The following is a 19,575-nucleotide window of genomic DNA, read 5'->3' on the forward strand; positions in this document are numbered from 1 at the left end:
TAACTGAATTAAGATAGTAGAATTTTAAATGCATTAGGAAGGACTGGATTGGACTTAAAATCATTAACTAAACATGCTAAATCTTTGTGAATATGAAAAGCCTCAAGAAAATCCAATTCACCTATGGAAGAAGCCTTTTGGATAATTTTTGCAAAAATTAAATGGAAGAAGCCTTTTGGATAATTTTTGCAAAAAAAGGAAGAAGCCTTTTCGATAATTTTTGCAAAAATTATCCAAAAGGCTTCTTCCATAGGTGAATTGCATTTTCTTGAGGCTTTTCATATTCACAAAGATTTAGCATGTTTAGTTAATGATTTTAAGTCCAATCCAATCCTTCCTAATGAATTAAAATTCTCCTTTAAAATTCTACTATTTTAATTCAATTACTATTTTTGCCGATAGATGGCGCTACCTCCTCGCGTTTGGTACTACCAGAGGGTATAAAAATCCGTTCAGTGGTTGCTTTCCATTATTCGAAGTTCAGATTTTGAGCGTGAAGTTGCAGTTGCACCTCGCTCCCTATTTTTAACTTCGCTAATTTTCTTGTCCTTTGTGTTACATGTTTGATCAGATAGCCTGGCTCAGTAAAAGTAGGCGGCCACTGTATCTTCTTTCTAGGTATTTCTTTCTCCTGATGAGGAGGGACCTTTAGCTGCCCTCGAAATCGATTGAGTGTTTCAATATACTTACGCTAAATACAAGGTTGTTATTACGATTTTGATTAACAACAGAATTATTTAAAATTTCACGTTTATCTAGGACAGGTTGAATATCATGACCTGAATCTACTAGCAAGACACAGTCATCTTTATCATCTATCAATTCACTTGCTTTGTTAGTTTTTCCTTCTTTCTTTTCCTCGCCACTTGCCTACTACATTTTTAGTAGTACTACATTTTTAACCACTTTTTCCATTACATCATTAAATTCATTTTCTCGAGAACTTGAAATGTTATAATTACCACTACTTTTAGAATTTTCTGCATTCAAAATATTTGGGCGTGTACGTAAGATGAATTTATTTATTTGATTAGGATACTCAGCGTCATTTAAATTCATACCTGAGCTATTTAGTTTACTTTTTGCTGGATCACTCAAGTGTGAAGCTGTACACCTCAACTCCGTAGTGCTATTTTCTATAATTATACAATCCAAATTTGACGCTGTTGGTATTTTATCACATGGAACAAACTATTTCTTTTCAAAGTCACATACTGTTTTCACTGTTCTGAAGCTCATTAACTGTCTTAACTTCTTTTAACAAATCTGATTTAACATCATTGCACACTTTCTCAGCAACAAACTCTTTAGGTGACTTGTTCTCACTTTCTGAAATACATAATTGATTTCTTTGTGAATCACCAGGTTGTGAACTTGTATGCTGAAAATCTGAAGACTCAGGTGATAGAAACACTTCTCAGCAGGCACCCGGGTTAAAAAAGCACATCCTGTGTAGAACTCGTACGAAAAAGACATATCTTTTCTAACCTAACGTGACAAAGTTTGTAATTGAGATAAAAATCTGGTGAAAGTGCAATTTTAGAGTCTTCAGATACAGCAAGCGTTGAGACAGTTCTCCCGTAGATGTCCAGCGGTGTAAATGCAAGTGTTATCAAAACCCTAGGCATGCAGTAATGCATATCTGTTGCTGCGTGCTAGCGTCAGAATGGCGAGAGCTCGTCTGGATTGAAGGCGTTGTCTCTGAAGGTACTTGAGTAAAGAGGGCGGAGCTACTGGTCGTCTTGGCCAATGGCGAATCTGAAAAGGAAGTGTATCCACTTGCAAGACAGGCATTGGTCGCGGGGAGGGGTTAAAAGGAATAACATAATGAACAATATCATTGAATGGTGTGAGTCTATTTTGAAGGTAATAAGAGTTACTTCGATTGAATTAAATTAAGTTAAAGATTAACTGGATGAGATACAAAATAACTGAGTTAATTTAATAGATAACATATTGGTAAAACTTATGTGACAGAACTTTCTACCAGATGGCGACATATATTTTTCAGATTCTATCAGTTGTTAAGAAATTAAACCCTAGATGGCGACAGATATGTAGCGATATAAAGCAGAGTATAACTAAATGAGAATAAATCATTATAAGATGATCAAATGAGATTTTAATGTAAATTATCAAGGGGAATAGAGAAAACAATCACAGTTTAGGTATTTAAATGTATAAGGACCGGTTTCAGTCGTTTTCTGTTGTCTCTATCCTGGTAATTATACACTGATTTAGCATCATTGCACACTTTTAAAAAACAAAAGTACAAAAATTAAGAACGAGACGGTTTTTTCAATATAACTTTGTATAAAAGCTTTCCAAATCAACACATTTAATACCGTAAGATCCCCAATACGTAAGGACATGAGTCATGTAAGCAACACTTACTAAAAGAGAAATCAGAGGGATAAAAAGAAGCTTTATTGAAAAAGTAGCATGGAGCGCAATGCGAGTGAAGGCCGAAACATCCCTGTGACGGGTGTCCAGCAATAAACATCCGGTCTTTAATAGGGGATATGATCTCTCCTGACTGCTAGGCAGGTTTCACAGCGTCTGCCCATGCTGAGAATGAGAGGGTGTCAATGAGTTGTTGAGGCATTGCTGCCCATTCGTCTTGCAGCGCCAATCGAAGCTCCGGAATCGTTACTGGTGGTAAGGTACGAGCTGCTAAGCGTCTGCCTAGAAAATCCCATACATGCTTGATGGGATTGAGATCCGGAGATCGTGCCGGCCAATCCATACGTTCAATAGCCTCACTCTCTAAGAGCTGTTCTGCAGCTACTGTGCGATGACATGGTGCATTGTCGTCCATGAAAAGGAACTGCCGACCCATAGCGCCTCTAAAAAGACGCACATATGGAAGAAGAATCTCGTTACAATAACGGGTCCCGTTGACTGAACCTGCGTCGAAGATGTGAAGGTCTGTACGACTACCAAGCATGATGCCTCCCCAAACGAGAACACCGCCACCTCCATACCTGTCCCTTTCAATGATGTTCGAGGGATGATTGCGGCTTCCCCGCTCTCTCCAGATGAGTATGCGATGTGAATCGCTACTCAGACTGAATCTTCTCTCATCTGTAAAGAGTACTCGTCTCCATTCATTGTCTCTCCAATTCCGGTGTTCCAATTCCGGCACCACAGAGAACGCCTTCTCCGATGGGCAGGCGTTAGAGGTACACACCGTACAGGGCGTCGTGCAAAGAGACCACCACCGTGCAGTCTTCTGGCCACGGTAAAACGCGATATCGGTCGTCCAGTCGCCTGTGTCGTGTGTCTAGCGATTTCTCCCGCTGTCTGCCGCCTGTTTCTTCTGGCCTGTAAGGCAATATACCGGTCATCTGCGAGTGGGGTTCCTCGTGGACGACCACTACTAAACCCCCGGATAGCTGTTCCTGTAGTTTGAAATTGTCTCCAAAGTCGTGAAACGATGCTGTGAGCAATTCCGAACTCTGCAGCCACACTTGTCACACTGCGGCCTTCCTCCAACTTCCCAATGATTCGACCTCGGGTAAAAGCATCCAGATGTCGTCTAACAGATTGATTATTCGCCATTTCTCGCTGAGGCAGCAACTCGGTGTGATTTTAACTGCTATACGGCGTGGAATCTCTTTTCCAGAAATACTGATCTTACACCGACAACATGCTTTATACTACTCAGACACTCCCCCATTACGTCTACTTGCATATCTGCGCATGTGCTACCGTACACCATCTTACTTAATATCCTGATTGGTCTTTCTGTCTGCTCTGCCTCTTCGTTCAGCTGATATGCTAATTTTTCGACTTCGTCCTTAATTTTTTCACACCAGTGTAGTGCAGCTGTGGGATTGAGCTATTATTCACTTTGTGAATATCCCTGAAAGATTTTCTTGCAATTTTTGCAAAGCAGACGTTGATTTTTTCTACATTGAGTTCACGAAGAATTGTATCGTTCCTAATGAACCAGCGGCAATTTGCCATCTGTCTCAAAATCATATTTTGCACTTGTTGAATTTTTTTCATAGTTGTGTCACAAAGGAAACCCCAGACTGGACAGGCATAAGTGATGATGGGACGCAAAATGGATTGAAATACAAGAACTTTATTTTGAGTAGACAAACTCGAGTTTCGGGCATTTAGGGGGTTGAGTAAAGCTTTAACACCCCGAAACTTGTTTAAAGTATATGTAACGTGTGGGGCCTATGTGAGTCTTTCGTCTAAAATGACACCAAGGTATTTAACTTGCTTGGCCAAGAGAATACTGATACCATACATTTTGAGGATGATATCCAGATCCAGGTTAGTTTTGTAGGTGGAGTAAACAGCTTCTGATTTCTCTACATTCGTCTTAGTTTTCCATTTTATCATCCAGGACTCTAGTGCATGGATGTGTTCTTGTAATGTTTGTACAACTGTGGCCATAGACGCGTTTTGGTAGAGGATCGCAGTATCGTCTGCTTAAAGTGCTAGTGTAGTGAGGGGGTTGTGTAGGATGCATACTTTGATACTTTGATTAGTACACTGATACATTATGAATTTAATTAACTATTTAAAAAAATAAGAACATTTTATCAACAGGATCCGTTAATTCTCTCAGCTTAGGCATGAAAGTTTTAAATACATTATTCATTATCTTTATGTTATGAATTCAAAAAATATTGTTAAATTCTGCACAAATTCTCAACATTGATTTTTCTCCTGCGGAGAACTGGAAGCATTATTTTCAGAAGAGATTTGCTTAGTATTTTTTACATTGGAAACATTTAGATTTTTCAGAGCATTACTAATATCAATAACATTAAATTGCACATTATTCTTAACTGATTGGTTTTGTGCAGCAGTAGCTGAGCTGGGGGATAGCACATTAGATTTATCGTTAAAATTAGGAATTTGATTTTTAGTCATAGCTGCATATGAGATTCCATTTTTTACATAATTATCTTTTTTCTGTTGGTTACTCTTATTTTTAGGAAATTTTCGCATCCACGATACGACGCGACATGATTTTTTTAACAGTTGCTGCATTTAGGTTCTTCAATGCGTCCCTATGTTGAACAATCCAGTCTTATGTTCTAATGAACATTTCACACATCTAGGCGTGAAGAAGCAGTTCTCCGAAGAATGGTGCCACTTTTGGCAATTACAGCACTGTGGCACCTGATTCCTGGAGACGCACTTCTCCACCGTCACAGCAAACAGCAACAGATCAGTAACATAAAAGATTTGGTCTGACATTTCATTTTTCATTACTTGAACAAGAAATAATGGCATAGGGACACGTGTTTTTCGTCTAGCCAATTGGGATAATCCTCTAAAAGCTACTTTAATGGGTCGAGCATAGTTCGCATTTGTAACAAAATGTTCGATATTTTTTTTTTTCTTGAAATAACGCACTAAGAATTCTTTGATCATCAGCTGTCCGTGGTAGAATTTTTAGCAGCTCGTCATTAACTTTTCCGAGAAATTTTGCCTCAGTCATTAAAGCCAAATTTTTTAGAAATTCCTCGTGTTTAAATTTGCCTGGGTTTACCATTATAGGCGGGACAGTCTGAGACTGTGTATTTGTCTGTCGCTGCTGCACTGCCTGTTGACTGGGGGTAGCATTACCAGAAGTTTCATCATTATCATCATTTAACACATTAAATTTATTATTACATTCAACATTCAAAGGTACTTTTTCTAATTTTTGAAGTTTAGCAGTTTTAGTTGGTAATTTGAATCCGTCATCATCAACTTTCTTAGAGTTACTATTAATTTTACGTTTTACCTTAGCATCACTATTTTTCTCTTAAGAGTAAGAACATTTTGGGGGCCAATGCCTGAATTACAAGGAAGATCACACTTACCTTTTATATCTGCAGCCTGGGACTGGAGCGTATGTAGAGCTTTCAGAAGAGGTTCCGTAGTCGTGTCTGCATTCGTGACCGGTCGTAATTTCTGGCACTCAGTAATAGTAGTCTTAATCGCGGCGATCTTGACTTCCAAATCGTTGAGAAGATTAATCCATTAGTTAGTATCGTTAGTATCCAAAATTCAGCATGCGGTAGTCCAACACAGCTTTCCCTGACAGAAGGCGACTCCGGAGGGGCGCTAACATCCATAGAGAGATTCACATCGTCGTAGTCGGAGCGCTCATGATTAGCAACCTACACTCGTGAAAGTGCAGTGAAAATCTGCAGTCTAACTCTGAATCTTCTGAAATTCTATCACATGGTGCACAATTTTCTCTTCTTAATGCAGCAGATTCTTCACTGCTTTTAAGTTCATGAGCTTTCGTATCAATTTCTGTCATTACATCTAATTTAATGTAACTCGTATGCTGTTTTTTAATGATATTCTCTGCCACAATATCTGATCCATATTCAGCTGAATCACTACGATGTAATGATATATTGTCTTCTGCAACTATATCAGCAGTATGCTTCAGAGAATGAGTATCACTTGTAAAAAAGTTTAAGGTTGATAGCTCATCATCATCAGATAAATCTTAAACTAAAATTTCCTTCAGAGAAAAGACAGACGCTATTTTAATGCCAAAAAAAGAAATATTTGCAGCATGCTCATCTCTGATTGTAGGCAATGAAATTTTTTGGTTGAGCTCTTCAGGATTATTTAATGTTAGTTCGTCATTTGATCTCGACACATCATTCCTTTCCTGGTCTGAATGTACAGAAAGACAGTTTCTTTGATTATGTGAGGATACTGCACTTAGGTCAAAAATGCTATTGTGCTTTACTTGTTCTTTGTGAGTATTTTGTTCTTCCAAATTTATTTATTTATGTCTGCCAACAGGTTCTGGAGAAGAACATAATGCATGAGCTAAACTATCAATGTAGCTATCTTTTCTCAATAAAACATAACATGATGGTAATAACTTTGTGTTATTCCAGCTAAGACTTTGTGAATCAGTAAATGTGTTCATGTCTTGTGCAGTATGGTCTTGTAAATTTTCAGAACAAATTTTCTTATATTTTGAACAAAATCAATATGATCAAAATCGTAAAAATAACCTTGTACTTAGCGTAAGTATATTGAAACACTCAATCGATTTCGAGGGCAGCTAAAAGTCCCTCCTCATCAGGAGAAAGAAATACCTAGAAAGAAGAAAAATAAAGGGGAAGGAGTCACAGAAACACGTGGTCCTTATCAGCACTACACGTGGTTATAACCGGATTTTTACACTGGCCGCCTATTTTTACTTACAGTTACACTGCCCGCCTACTTTTACTGAGCCAGGCTATCTGATCAAACATGTAACACAAAGGACAAGAAAATTAGCGAAGTTAAAAATAGGGAGCGAAGCGCAACTGCACCTTCACGCTCAAAATCTGAACTTCGAATAATGGAAAGCAACCGCTGAACGGATTTTTATACCCTCTGGTAGTACGAAAACACGAGGAGGTAACGCCATCTATCGGCAAAAATAGAAACTGAATTAAGATAGTAGAATTTTAAAGACATTAGGAAGGACTGGATTGGACTTAAAATCATTAACTAAAAATGCTAAATCTTTGTGAATATGAAAAGCTTCAAGAAAATCCAATTCACCTATGGAAGAAGCCTTTTGGATAATTTTTGCAGACCCAAAGTCAAAATTTTGGTTAAATGTCCAACTATGATACGCTATTGAAGACTTTTTAATTTCGCCTTTTCTGACATAAAATTCATGTTCCTTGATAGGAAACTTCAAAGCTCGTTTTGTTTGGCATACATATCTTAAACCACACTGACACGATATACTATAAATTCCCCAAGAATTCAAGACAGAAACGCAATCTTTTAGAATCGAAGGGTGAATTTTATTAATAGGGGAAAAACCGACTTGAAAATTGAATGTCTGAAGAATCCGTGCAATTTTATAGCTAACAGAAGGATGAAATGGAAGCACGACAAGGTTATTAATATTATTTCTAACAGTGGAATGTCTTCTTTGATGGGAATCTGAAAATTTTTTAACGGCTTTATCAATAATCACGGGAGAAAATACACGGTCAATCGCAACTGCTCTCAAATAATTAAGTTCATTGGTAAGCAAAGATTCAGAAAAACAAACTTTAAGCGCGCGGAATACATAATAGTAAAAAGAAGCCATTTTTTGCTTAACAGAGTGGCATGACTTGGCATGGGGTGGTAAACAAACTGCAAAGGGTTTACGGTACACAGTAGTGCTAAAATTAGTTTCATTGCGGATTATAAGAATATCAAGGAAGGGGAGGGTATTGTTGGATTCAATTTCAAGAGTGAATTGGATGGCTGGATCAATTGAATTCATTAATAGATAGAATCTCGGATAAATCCTCTTAGAATTCGAGACAGAATCTCGGATAAACCGTCAAAAAACGCGAAAGTGTCGTCTACATACCGAATCCAAAGACGAAAAGATAGTTTATCAAATAATTTCATCTCAAAATAGTGCATATAAATGTCAGCAAGTACCGGACTGAGAGGATTATCCATAGCCAATCCTTCAACTTGACGAAAATATTCATTTTGGAAAACAAAGTGGGTTTGACTGAGAGAGACTTTAGTAAGCGAAACCAACTCATTAATTTCAGTATGTGTGAAGTGAAATTCCCGAAGCCTAGTTTCAAGACAATTTAGTGCTCCTTCGACCGGAACATTAGTAAACAGTGATTTGACATCAAATGAAATCATAATGGAACGTGGAGAAATATTTTTAAGTTTATCAATGACTTCAACAGAATTTTTTACAGTGTGAATATTGTTAGCAAGTAAAGGACAAAATCTGGAAACTAAATATTTGGCCAAAGGATATGAAGCAGTACCTATGTTGGAAACAATTGGTCGAAAAGGAATACCGGTTTTGTGGACTTTTGGAAGAGCATAAAGCCTAGCGCAATTAGTAATAGGTGGAATAAGTGATTTCTTCAAGTGCGTTGGCAGAATATGAGAAGATTTGATAGCACTTTTAACTTTCGTGAGGTCCGAAGTTGAAGGATCTTTAGGGATCGAGCAGTATGGGCCTTCATTTATCAGTTTAGAGACTCCAGTAATATAAGTGTGTTTGTCCATAACAACGATCTGTCCGCCCTTATCAGCTTTAGAGATAATGATATTAGTATCAGAATGAATTTCACGTAAGATCTTATTTTCCTTTTTGCTAAGATTCGAACCCAAAGATTTGTTGTTAAAATTAACGTTATGAGTAATTAGGTGGCGGATTGTATCCTTCTGCGTTTCCGAAATTTTGGAGAATTTAAAGGCTTTCTCAATAGGTGTGATGATTTGAGGAATTGAAGGTTTAGATGTCTTTGAAAAGTTGAAATTATATTTTAATACAATTAACTGATCCTCCGAAAGATTCCTATTGGAGGTATTAACGATGGGGTTAACGTTTACAGTGGGAAGATTAGCTAGATAGAATCAATATGGTTTGATAATACGAGTATATCTGCTTCATTTTCAAAAGTACATGATATATTGCCAATGTGGGTATTTCGCTTCTTAGCTGAATTTCTGATATTCATATTGAACTCAATATGAGTGATGAGGGTAATGTTATTTTTAATAGTTCGCTGGCTTTGCCGCATCAAATTTTTAACGCATAATCTTTATTTAATAATTAAATTATTTTAAATTGCTAAAGTATGTTCTCTTTTCATATGTTGATAATATTTACCGACTCACGATAAATATCGATAGTTTAGGAATATTTCTAAAAGCTGTAACCATAATTCCACTCTTTTTGCTTTCCAGAAATCTCGAGAAACAGAAAGTACTGGAAATATTTCGCGACTGGTTGAAATCTATAAAAGAGAGCATCTCAGCTCAGCTGCTTAGTTACTTTTTTGCGAGTAGTTTAGTTCCGCATGAACTAAGATATTAGATTTCGCTTTCCCTTTAAATGCGCTTTACACTGCGTTGTATATTAACGTTTTTAGTAGTTTGAAGTATAACTACTGATTATTATAGCGTGATAGTGTGAATGCATGTACTAATATCTCCGAGGAAAATTCCAGAGTTCTGATACATTTCTTTTGATAAGAATATATTTCTTTTGATAAAAATATATTTCTTTTGATAAGAATAAGAATATATTTCTTTTGATCTTTGAATCAAAAGAAAAATATCTTTTGAATATTTCTTTTGATAAGAATACATTTTATTAACCTATTATCAGACTTGTGCATTCAAACAAAACTTATTCTAATAAGTTTTACTTTCTGTAGTGATTATTTTCTAAAAATTGTGGTGAATATCTTGTTTTGACCACTGGATGATTTTTCAAAAATCTCCAAGTTTGGCGCGTTTTGTGCACTGTCTCTTTTAGGTATAACTCTCCAAGAGACAATGCATTATGCAAGCACGTAAGAAATATAAACAATAAAAACTATTGGGGGGGGAGGAAGCCTACAAACTTTTGACTTATTTTGATCTTTTCCAGTCTCTGTGTAGATTAGATGTTCTTAATATTCTTAAAAAAAGCACGAGACACGTCATCATCTAACGAATGACCTTGCAATTTTCTCCACATAAATTCGAATTAAATACGAGTAAAAAATATGGATACCGATAAGGTTATCTGGACCATTATTTCTTCTAACTGCTTTGGCAAACATGTTGGAGTCCTGAGTAGGAACAGGGAGTTTGGTGTGGTGGTGTATTTAATTATGGCAAAGCACACGAGGGCTATCTGCCTAAAGGGAGGGATGCCTTTCGTGGAGGACTTTCTAAGGGAAACTGGCTCGTTTACACGTTACACATGGGAAAAACCACGAAAACGCCCATGCAGCCAGCCCGTTCGCGGGATTCGAACCTCAGACCGAACTACCAGTGTTCAGCGTCTTTACCGCTCGGCCGCTGATGGGCTGGAACAGGGAGTTTACTAAAAACTATGTTCCTTAAAGTGTAGAAGGTTCAACACACGTGGAAAGGGATTAACTACCCTTTATTCTTCACAGTTTACAGCTGCTCCCGCATTTCGGGATACAAAGACCACTACTTGTGGTCTGAACGTAAAAAAAATATAAGAACTACTAGTGGTCTGAACGTAGAAAAAAAAAAAAAATAAGAACTACAAACTACTAAATTTAAATAAGAGCGAAACTCAAATACTTTACAAAGACTAGTAATACTAAGTTTGGCATTTTACATTTTTACGTATGTAGTACACAGAATGCGGGAAAATTACAATACGTCTTTAGTATCAATAGGACTAAATTACAGGAACTGTTTGAAAAGCGCGCGTGAAATAAGTTAGCGAGAAGTCTCTCTCTCTAACTCGTTATTGGCTAAAAGCTACAACTTAAATAACAGCAACTTAATTAACAACTTAATTAACAGTTTACATACATACAACTTAATTAACAGTTTGCAAGCTCAATTTGCATATTAAAATTAACCGCGTTTATTCTGGCAGGAAGTAGAAAAGAAGAGGGGACAGTAAAGTTTTAAAATAAAATAAACATTAGTAAAACTTAAAATTCTTACAAGGTTTCTTCTTCCATTTCATTCCGTACTGGGATGAAATCTATCTGTCTTCTCATAAATAAAAAAACCCACCTTTGATAACATTGAGAATTTTTATTTAGACTTTTTTAAAGCACAGACAGAAAATACTCCATCTTAAACAGAACTACATTTCGTCTTAAGTAAAAATGCTCGTACAGTTTTTTACATGGCATTCTTAGAAGATTCTTTTGAAGTTGGCATTCCGGCAAAGCATAATTCTTTTTCCATTATAATTGCACGAGATATTTATTTTTATTTATGGTCTGTAAAAACCATTTTAATTTTTACAATTATTCGAATAAATTGCTTATTCGAAGCTTATATAGCTTATAATATATTCGAATACGCTATTAGAGCTTGTTCAAATAAATACGAATAAGCTCGGACGCTGATCTTTGGAGTCACCAGCCTTCCTTAATTGGTCAAACTATCAGTGACGAAACAGCGCTTGCTTGATGTCTCAGGCGACATCATCATGAAAAAGCTATCCCTGGCTCCATTTCGAGAAGCGTTTCAAATATTGGCGCGGTTATCGCCATTTGGCGTAATAAGTGGTCTGAACAGCATTCCATCCAAAATGGCCTCGGCTTGAGGAACAAGTGTCCCAGTTTTAGCAAAAAATATTATGGTAAGCTTAATCATAATTGACTTTCATTAATATGCGAAAGTTAATTGTATCTTCCCTCGAAGATTGTCGAACATCATCGAAAGTTTTGCCACTTGAGCTATTTAAGCAATTACATAGAATACCTTCTCTACTTGTAGCTGGGTAGCTTCTATAAATTTTAGTGAATAAAATGTGATATATGACAAAAATATGAGGCATCAAATAATTGAAATTATTTTGGGAAAACCGTTTTGATAAACATAAACGTCAGGTACTTCGGCCATTTATATTACTTGCGTTTCCTATTTCAACTTGATAAGAAAATTAGGTTAAAAAAGAAATAAAAAAATGTTTTAAAACCTCTTACCTCTGCATCCGTATTTATTTGGATCTTGCAAACCTGAATTCTTATCAAAAATTGGAATGAAGCCTTCGGCACAAACACATTCATACCCTCCTCCTTCCCTGTCTACGCATTTTGTTGTGACAGGACAAGCGTTAGGTTTATTGCAGTTCTCAATTACTGAAATGATAAAATTATATATATAAAAAATCTGAAAATCTGAAAGCTTTTAAATTTTATTACGCCCAAAAGGTTTTCTAACATTTTGTGTGTTACCTTTATTGATTAAATATCATGTTCTTTGCACTTAAAACAGATAAAATTCAATTCAACAGTAGTATCACAAAATACTTAAAAACAGCATATCTTTAGAATTTGCGATACAAAGTCTCGCGAGCTGGAGATAAAAATGTTCTTTCCCGTACAGTGTTGCCATTGCTCGCTTTGAAATCGTTAAGTTTGTTAATCAACAATTCTTTAAAGTTTGACAAAATTTTAACTAGAAAATAAAACAAATTTGAAATTAAAAATTCCGGCTTCCAGGTAACCATTTTCGGTTGGGGGACTACGTCTATCAAATCTGGAGGTCTCTAGGTACTGTAGTTTCTTCGCAATATGTGAAACATTCATATATTCAAGCCCACCAAGCGGCCGAGCGGTGAAGTCGCTGAATCACCGGTAGTTCGGTCCGAGGTTCGAATCCCGCTAACGGGCTGGCTGCATGGGTGTTTTCGTGGTTTTCCCCACGTGTAACGTGTATTACGAGCCAGTTTCCCTTAGAAAGTCCTCCACGAAGGCATCCCTCCCCATAGGCAGATAGCCCTCGAGGCTTTGCCGTAATTAAATAACCTAACCTAACCTAACCATTCATATATTCATGCAGATTCCTCATTATTCAGTTTCTTTAAATATAATACATGGCGATAATGTTTGGTGGCAACAGTTTGAAAAGTAAATCGACCAAAATGCGATTTCGAAAGTAATGGCCCTTCTGGGCTAACGTTCTTTGGGCTAAAAATGTAAACCTCGAGCATAAAATATCCATGCTTGAAGATGCACGCGATATTAATGTTAATGGAAGGTTTTGAAATTGTTTAGTTTGTTAATAAAAAATTCTTTAAAGTTTTAAAAAATATGAAATAGATAATAAAACAAATTTGGGTTTCCTGATGCCCATATTCGAGTGGAAGAACACATTATTCAAAATTTGACGTCTCTAGGTACCGTTGTTTCTTCACAATGCGTGAAACATACATACATTCATGCAGATTCTTCATTATTCAATTTCTTTAAATAGAATGCAGGGCTCTAATGTTTGGTGGGAATAATTTGAAAACTTATACATATTTTTATTCACGAACGGAAAATGTCCAAACGAAATTAACAGCCCTTCTGAGTTAACGCTCGTGTGGGCTAAATGATGTTTAGTTTCTTTTGATTGAATGTTTTCCTCTTTCATATGAAAGCTTTTCTCTACTATAAAGAAAATACTGATACGAATAGTAGGAAATCCCACTCACAAGAAGTAGGATATATTACAGTTAGAAACAGTTCAAAAGAGCAATATTAAGTATTATTTTATTATATTTATTGACTTGCATTATTAAGTATTAAAAAGATATGTGCTTAATATTAGGAATAAGAATAACAGTTATTGCATTGCAATATCATAAAATGAAACCTAAAATGATTCTATAACGATTTTATCAATAATATGCAAGATTCTAGAAAACGCATAGTTCCAGTTTAACAACTGAGTTAAAGATTATATTAGTTGAATTTTCGAGGGGCACAAGGGCTATGGGCTTAAGGGAAGAAGTGTTTCATGGAGGAGTTTCAAAGGGAAATCGGCTTGTATTCGTTTCCCTTGGAGAAAACCATGAAAAACAAACTGTTTGCCTGCGCTCGTACTTCCACAGCATCAATTGCAATATTCGGAGGGCTTAAATACGAGGGTTGGGGCAAAAGTCATGGCAACTATTTTCTTCTTGTAGATATGTGAACGGATCACAAAACGTATATGTGTCGTGTGGAAGTTCTGCAGGCATAGTGTGTATGTAGAACAACATATGGCTCTGTGATAGCTGGCTCTGTGGTAGCGAGGGCTCTGAAATCAGTCAATTGGCGAGTGTCGTGCAAGATGGAAGTAACCCGTGTTGAGCAGCGCGTTTACATGAAAATAGCCGTTCTCCGAGGGAAAAATGCGATGCAATGTCACAGTGAATTAGTAGAAGCCCTTGGGAATAATGCCCTACCATATCGTACAGTAGCACGGTGGGTAAGGTAGTTTCAGCAAGGACGTGTGTCAACCAGTGATAAGCAACGTACGGGACGACCGGTGACTTGGTACGTGCTGTCATCGAGCACCTCATGGATAAAGACAGACGATGGACGTTACTGGAGTTAGAGAGGGCAAGTGGCATCAAGAAATGCACCGTCCACAGGATATTGCGTAATGAGCTACAGCTACGCAAAATCGCTTCGCGGTGGATACCGCATGCACTGATGGAAGTTCAAAGGTGGGTGCGTTATGCAATATACTCCTACCACTTTGCACGCTGGCAACAGGACGACGATCAATTCTTGTCACGAATAATCGCCATCGTTGAATTTTGGGCCAGGGCATACGAACCAGAACTGAAACGTCAGTCCGCGAAGTGGCGACATTCTGGATCACCAAGGCAGCAGAAGTTCCGTCAGAATCCTTCCCCAGTCAAATTGATGGTGATCGTCGCGTATGACGTCAGGGGTGTCATTGTTTGCCACTCTGTTCCTCATGGCAGAACAGTGACCGCACAGTACTACAGGGACTTCCTGGTGCGATAGGTACGACGTGGCATTCGGGGTAAACGTCCAGATCTTGTGGACAGTGCGATAATTCTGCACAACAATGCAATACCACATAAAGCAGAGTGTGTATGGCAACTACTCTGACGTTGGGGATGGGAAAAATTGGAGCACCCACCGTACTCTCCTGACCTTTTGCCCTGTGACTTTGATCTCATTCCCAAGATTAAGGAACCAATACGTGGTAGGCGGTTTGCAACACGAGAGGCATCTGCGCCAACAAATGACCCGATTCATTTATGGTGCGGCAAATGCTGAGGCTGATGGTATTCAGCGCCTACCACATCGTTGGCAGCGTGTGGGGACAGTTGCAGGGGACTACATTGGGGGTATTTAGGCCCAGGTTTGTCATGTCAACTTTATGTGTATTGTGTTATCAATCTTTTGCACCGTGAAGGCCCTATTGCTCTGTATACTACGGTAATAAATTCGTGTGTTACGATATTTCAGTGCTATTCATTGTCCACACATGTAGTTACGACCTTGTCCTTTCGTCTGTATATGTCACATTTTCCAACCGGACTGGTATCTTCAAGAAAAAAAATAGTTGCCATGACTTTTGCCCCAACCTACGTATTTGTTCCGTTTGTAGAGCTAAGGAGATTGGTTATATAATATAAGGTTTGACAATGATAGCTTTTAATAAAAATCTGATATGGGCACAACATGGCTTCCTTGTACGGCCAATTGAATTATGCAAACTTTTTTGCTGTACTTGCTCTCATGGTTACGTTTGCAACGAAAATATTTTTCGCCATTTTCGAATGGCAAAACCGATGTTTTTCCTGCGCAAATTCATCAGCGCACTGAAAATCCATAAATGGTGTTGCAACTGTACACGTAAGATGACGTAAAAGATTTACAAAGAAGATCATTGTGAAAGTCCACTGTCAGTACAAGAAACGAAGACCGGCAAAAATGTTTATCTGAATTACAAGTTTTCAACGTTTCAAGGTAGACTCAAGTCCCGTGATGTTCTTGACCTCCGCGATCTCCCGATCCCACTCCGATGCATTTCTGGTTCTGTTGTTATCAGAAATATCAGTTATAAACGCGAGATCCACGTGATTTGTCAGAACTGAAAGATGTCATAAACATGAAGTTATACAGATTCCTCTCCTCGTCATAATTGCCAATAATCTGTTGCATGCAGTGCGTTGTCGTTTGCGAAGGGAAGCACGTTGAAAACTTGTAGTTCCAAAATAGGTTCTCCCCCTGTTCTTTCTTGTGCTGTCATTGGTTCTTTATAATGCTCTTCTTTGCAAAAATGTTGCGAAAATACGAAAATTACACCTGCAATTTTCGTCGTATGTGTAACGCTCCAACGCCATTTATGATTTTTCTATGCGCTGAACAATTTGCGCCAGGGAAAAAAAATGTGTGTTGTCATTCGAAAATTTTGACGCTTTTTACCGTAACCTTGAGAGCTGTGTTATTTGAAGGACCCCAATCTGAAGCGCATTCCTTCAAATTACAATACCTGAAATTTCATTTCGATTGGTTATGCAAGTAGACCACTAGGAGTTCATATATCGTTGAAAGTTTTATATGACTACCTTGTACACTGCGAAAAAAAAAAGGGGGAGAGTTCTATATCTCCCGTTCTACTGGGCAGATTGACAAAATTCAATTTACGTTTTTCATGTCTCGAAAGCGCGACTTATGATATATATTAGATTTATATATAGCATTGTTCTAACATACGAATTTTGACACAAAATCGGACTTTTTCTGAAATATCATACCAATTTTTTTCCATATATTGATCTACGGCTCAGATTATGCCTACATATTAAATTTTGTAAACTTTGCTGCGAAATTTACGGAGAAATTCAAAAATTCATTTTGGCGTGTTTTTTTAGTTTGCGCCAAGAATAATTCACTTGGCGAACTTCTTCATATATGTCAACCAATTTTCATTTCCCTTATGCTGGAGCGAAAAAAAACATCTCGTTGCTACCTTTTTACATTGCGCATGAGCCGAAAATAAGTGACATCATTCTAACTTTCAAATAATTCTCGAAAGTTGCAAGAATTGATCTCCAATCAGCTCATTAAGAAATTTTTTAGTTTTGAAACCTTTCTGAAACATCTTGTATTAGGTAATTTAATTTTCATTATAGTTTCCATTTAATCATAAGATTATTTTTTAATTTTTAGATCACACTAAAAATGTCAGAACTTCTATTATAATAACATACTTACGAAAGCAAGTTCCATTTTTTTCTTCGTAATATTCGGGACAAGAACATTGCTTGCCGGTGTAATAAAAGGTGCAGTTTGCTCCTCTACCGCATTTGCATTCTGAAAATAGATTTTATTAATTAGTATAATACGTAAAACCTTTGGGGACATAATATTTTACAGTACAACTCTCTTATAACCAGCCCTTATTTAACGAGAATCCGATTTTAAAGAGGAAATCAAAAATACTTGATTGGTTTATAGCCTCACGTGACAAAGTAGTCACGCCTTCTTTCACTTTGCATCCTGCCCTCCGGACATACTCATGCATTTGCTATACCTGCAGTGACTTTTTGATTCATGACAGCCGGTATACAGCTTGCCATCTGTAAGCTACATACGGCAATAGTGGGTAAAGGAAGGAAAGGATACTTGATTGGTACACTGCGAAAAAAAAAAAAGGTGGGGGACTGTTATGTATTTCCTGTTCTACTGGGCCGATGGACGAAATTCAAATTGCGTTTTTCGTCTTGAAAGCGTGACTTAGCATATGTATTAGATTTATGTAGACCATTGTTATAATATAGGTATTTTGACATAAAATTGGATTTTTTCTGAAATAGTAATAAATTTTGTAAAATTTGGTGCTAAATTTACTGAGAAATTCAAAAATTTAGCTTTACGCGTTTTTTCAGTTTGCGTCAAGAATAATTCCCTTGGCAAACTTCTTAATATATGGCAACTTATTTTCCTTTCCCTTTTCACATTGTGCATGAACGGAAGAAAAGTCACATCGTTCCTACTTTCAAATAAGCTTTAACAAGGGCCTAAATCCCCTTTGATGCTATTATCGCTTTCAACAGATATGCCAAATTTCAAAACGCGCCATTATATTAATTCACGTATATCTTCGGAAATTTTGAATAAAAGAGTTGAATTTTGCACTCTTGCATAGAAATAAATCTACTTTAAAATGATGATAAGAATGTTAAAGATTATAATTCAAAATTTTTTTCAAAAATTTTTTTAAATTATTTAAAATACAAATTTTAAAAATAAATCGTAAAAAATGAGCGAATATTATTTAGAATGGGCCTAAATTTCGAAACGTGAAGGGAAAAATCAAATAGGTTCAATAAAAAAAAAACCTTGCGATTTTTACAAAACTTGGCAGTTTGGCAAAATGTGAATCGTAGAATTGAAATATGTAAAAAAAGTGGCATGTCATTTCAGTCCGATTTTGTGTGAAAATACCTATATTAAAACAATACTATATATAAGTGTAGTACATATCCTAAGTTGCTCTTTCGAGGCATCAAAAACGCAAGTTGAATTTCATCAATCGGCACAGTAGAACGGAGTATATAGAATTGTCCATTTTTTTGCGGGTAGTGTACAATTTTAAGTTTACGAGAGAATAACCCGCTTTTAAGAAGCAAGCTCCAGTTAAAGTGAGCAGTAGTTTTGTGATTCGTAAAATTTCTATCGACTTCCACCTCTCCAGCTCAGCTAATCTTTCCTTGAAAAATTTTCTTTAACATTCCAAACCAACCGAATGTTAGTGTTGAGTCATAAATCCTGCGCGTGCGTGGAGAGTGATCAGGATTGAATTTTTACCACCGAATTCTACAAGTGTTATCCAGTCTATGAACTAAAGCAGCGGTACCCAACCTTGTGCTCGCTGATCGTTTTGTATGTGCTCGCCAGCCCGATTGCGTACTATGAACAAAAAATATTTTTAAAATAACCATTCATTTATATTTCTTAATTGTAAAAATATGGTAAGCATTTATAATCATAAGAGATATTTTGCAAGATGTTATAAAACAATTGATTGCTGACTGATAAACTTGATAGCGAACATGGAATCTTCTTCTTCATTCCGATGTTAGATGGCTCAGCAGGGGAAAAGTACTTCAACGACTTTTAGGACTTCTTTCGCCAATAAAGTAGTTTTGGAAATCCAGAAACGAAAGTTATAAAGAGTTGGACGATAACAATTGATTATCCGATGTGTATTTTCTCACAGATACAACAGCTAAACTGAACAAACTGAACGAAGATCTCCAGGGAAAAGGAAATAAAAACCCTTTTCAATTGACTGAAACTGTAACTACTTTTCAGTTAAAGTTAA

General features: G+C 36.8%; 1 protein-coding gene across 7 annotated transcripts in view; it reads right to left on the reverse strand.

Annotated features, from left to right (window-relative positions):
* The window catches only part of LOC118191531 (uncharacterized), a 187,992-nt gene that overhangs the window by 28,797 nt on the left and 139,620 nt on the right, over positions 1–19,575 (reverse strand). For 6 of the 7 annotated variants that reach the window (XR_015043964.1, XM_085826726.1, XM_085826727.1 and 3 more), the window contains 2 exons: positions 17,463–17,561; positions 12,435–12,590 (listed from right to left, as the gene is read on the reverse strand). Coding sequence is in view for 6 of the 7 variants with exons in the window: in XM_085826726.1 (XP_085682852.1) it covers positions 12,435–12,590; positions 17,463–17,561 (255 nt within the window). In the remaining variant the exon portion in view is untranslated. The remainder of the gene's footprint in view (positions 1–12,434; positions 12,591–17,462; positions 17,562–19,575) is intronic. The other variant, XM_085826729.1, reaches the window with a different exon arrangement.

Source organism: Stegodyphus dumicola, chromosome 11, assembly GCF_044657685.1.
Source record: "Stegodyphus dumicola isolate Sdum_Otavi_A_Nest chromosome 11, ASM4465768v1".
Classification (NCBI taxonomy): Eukaryota; Metazoa; Arthropoda; class Arachnida; order Araneae; family Eresidae; genus Stegodyphus; species Stegodyphus dumicola.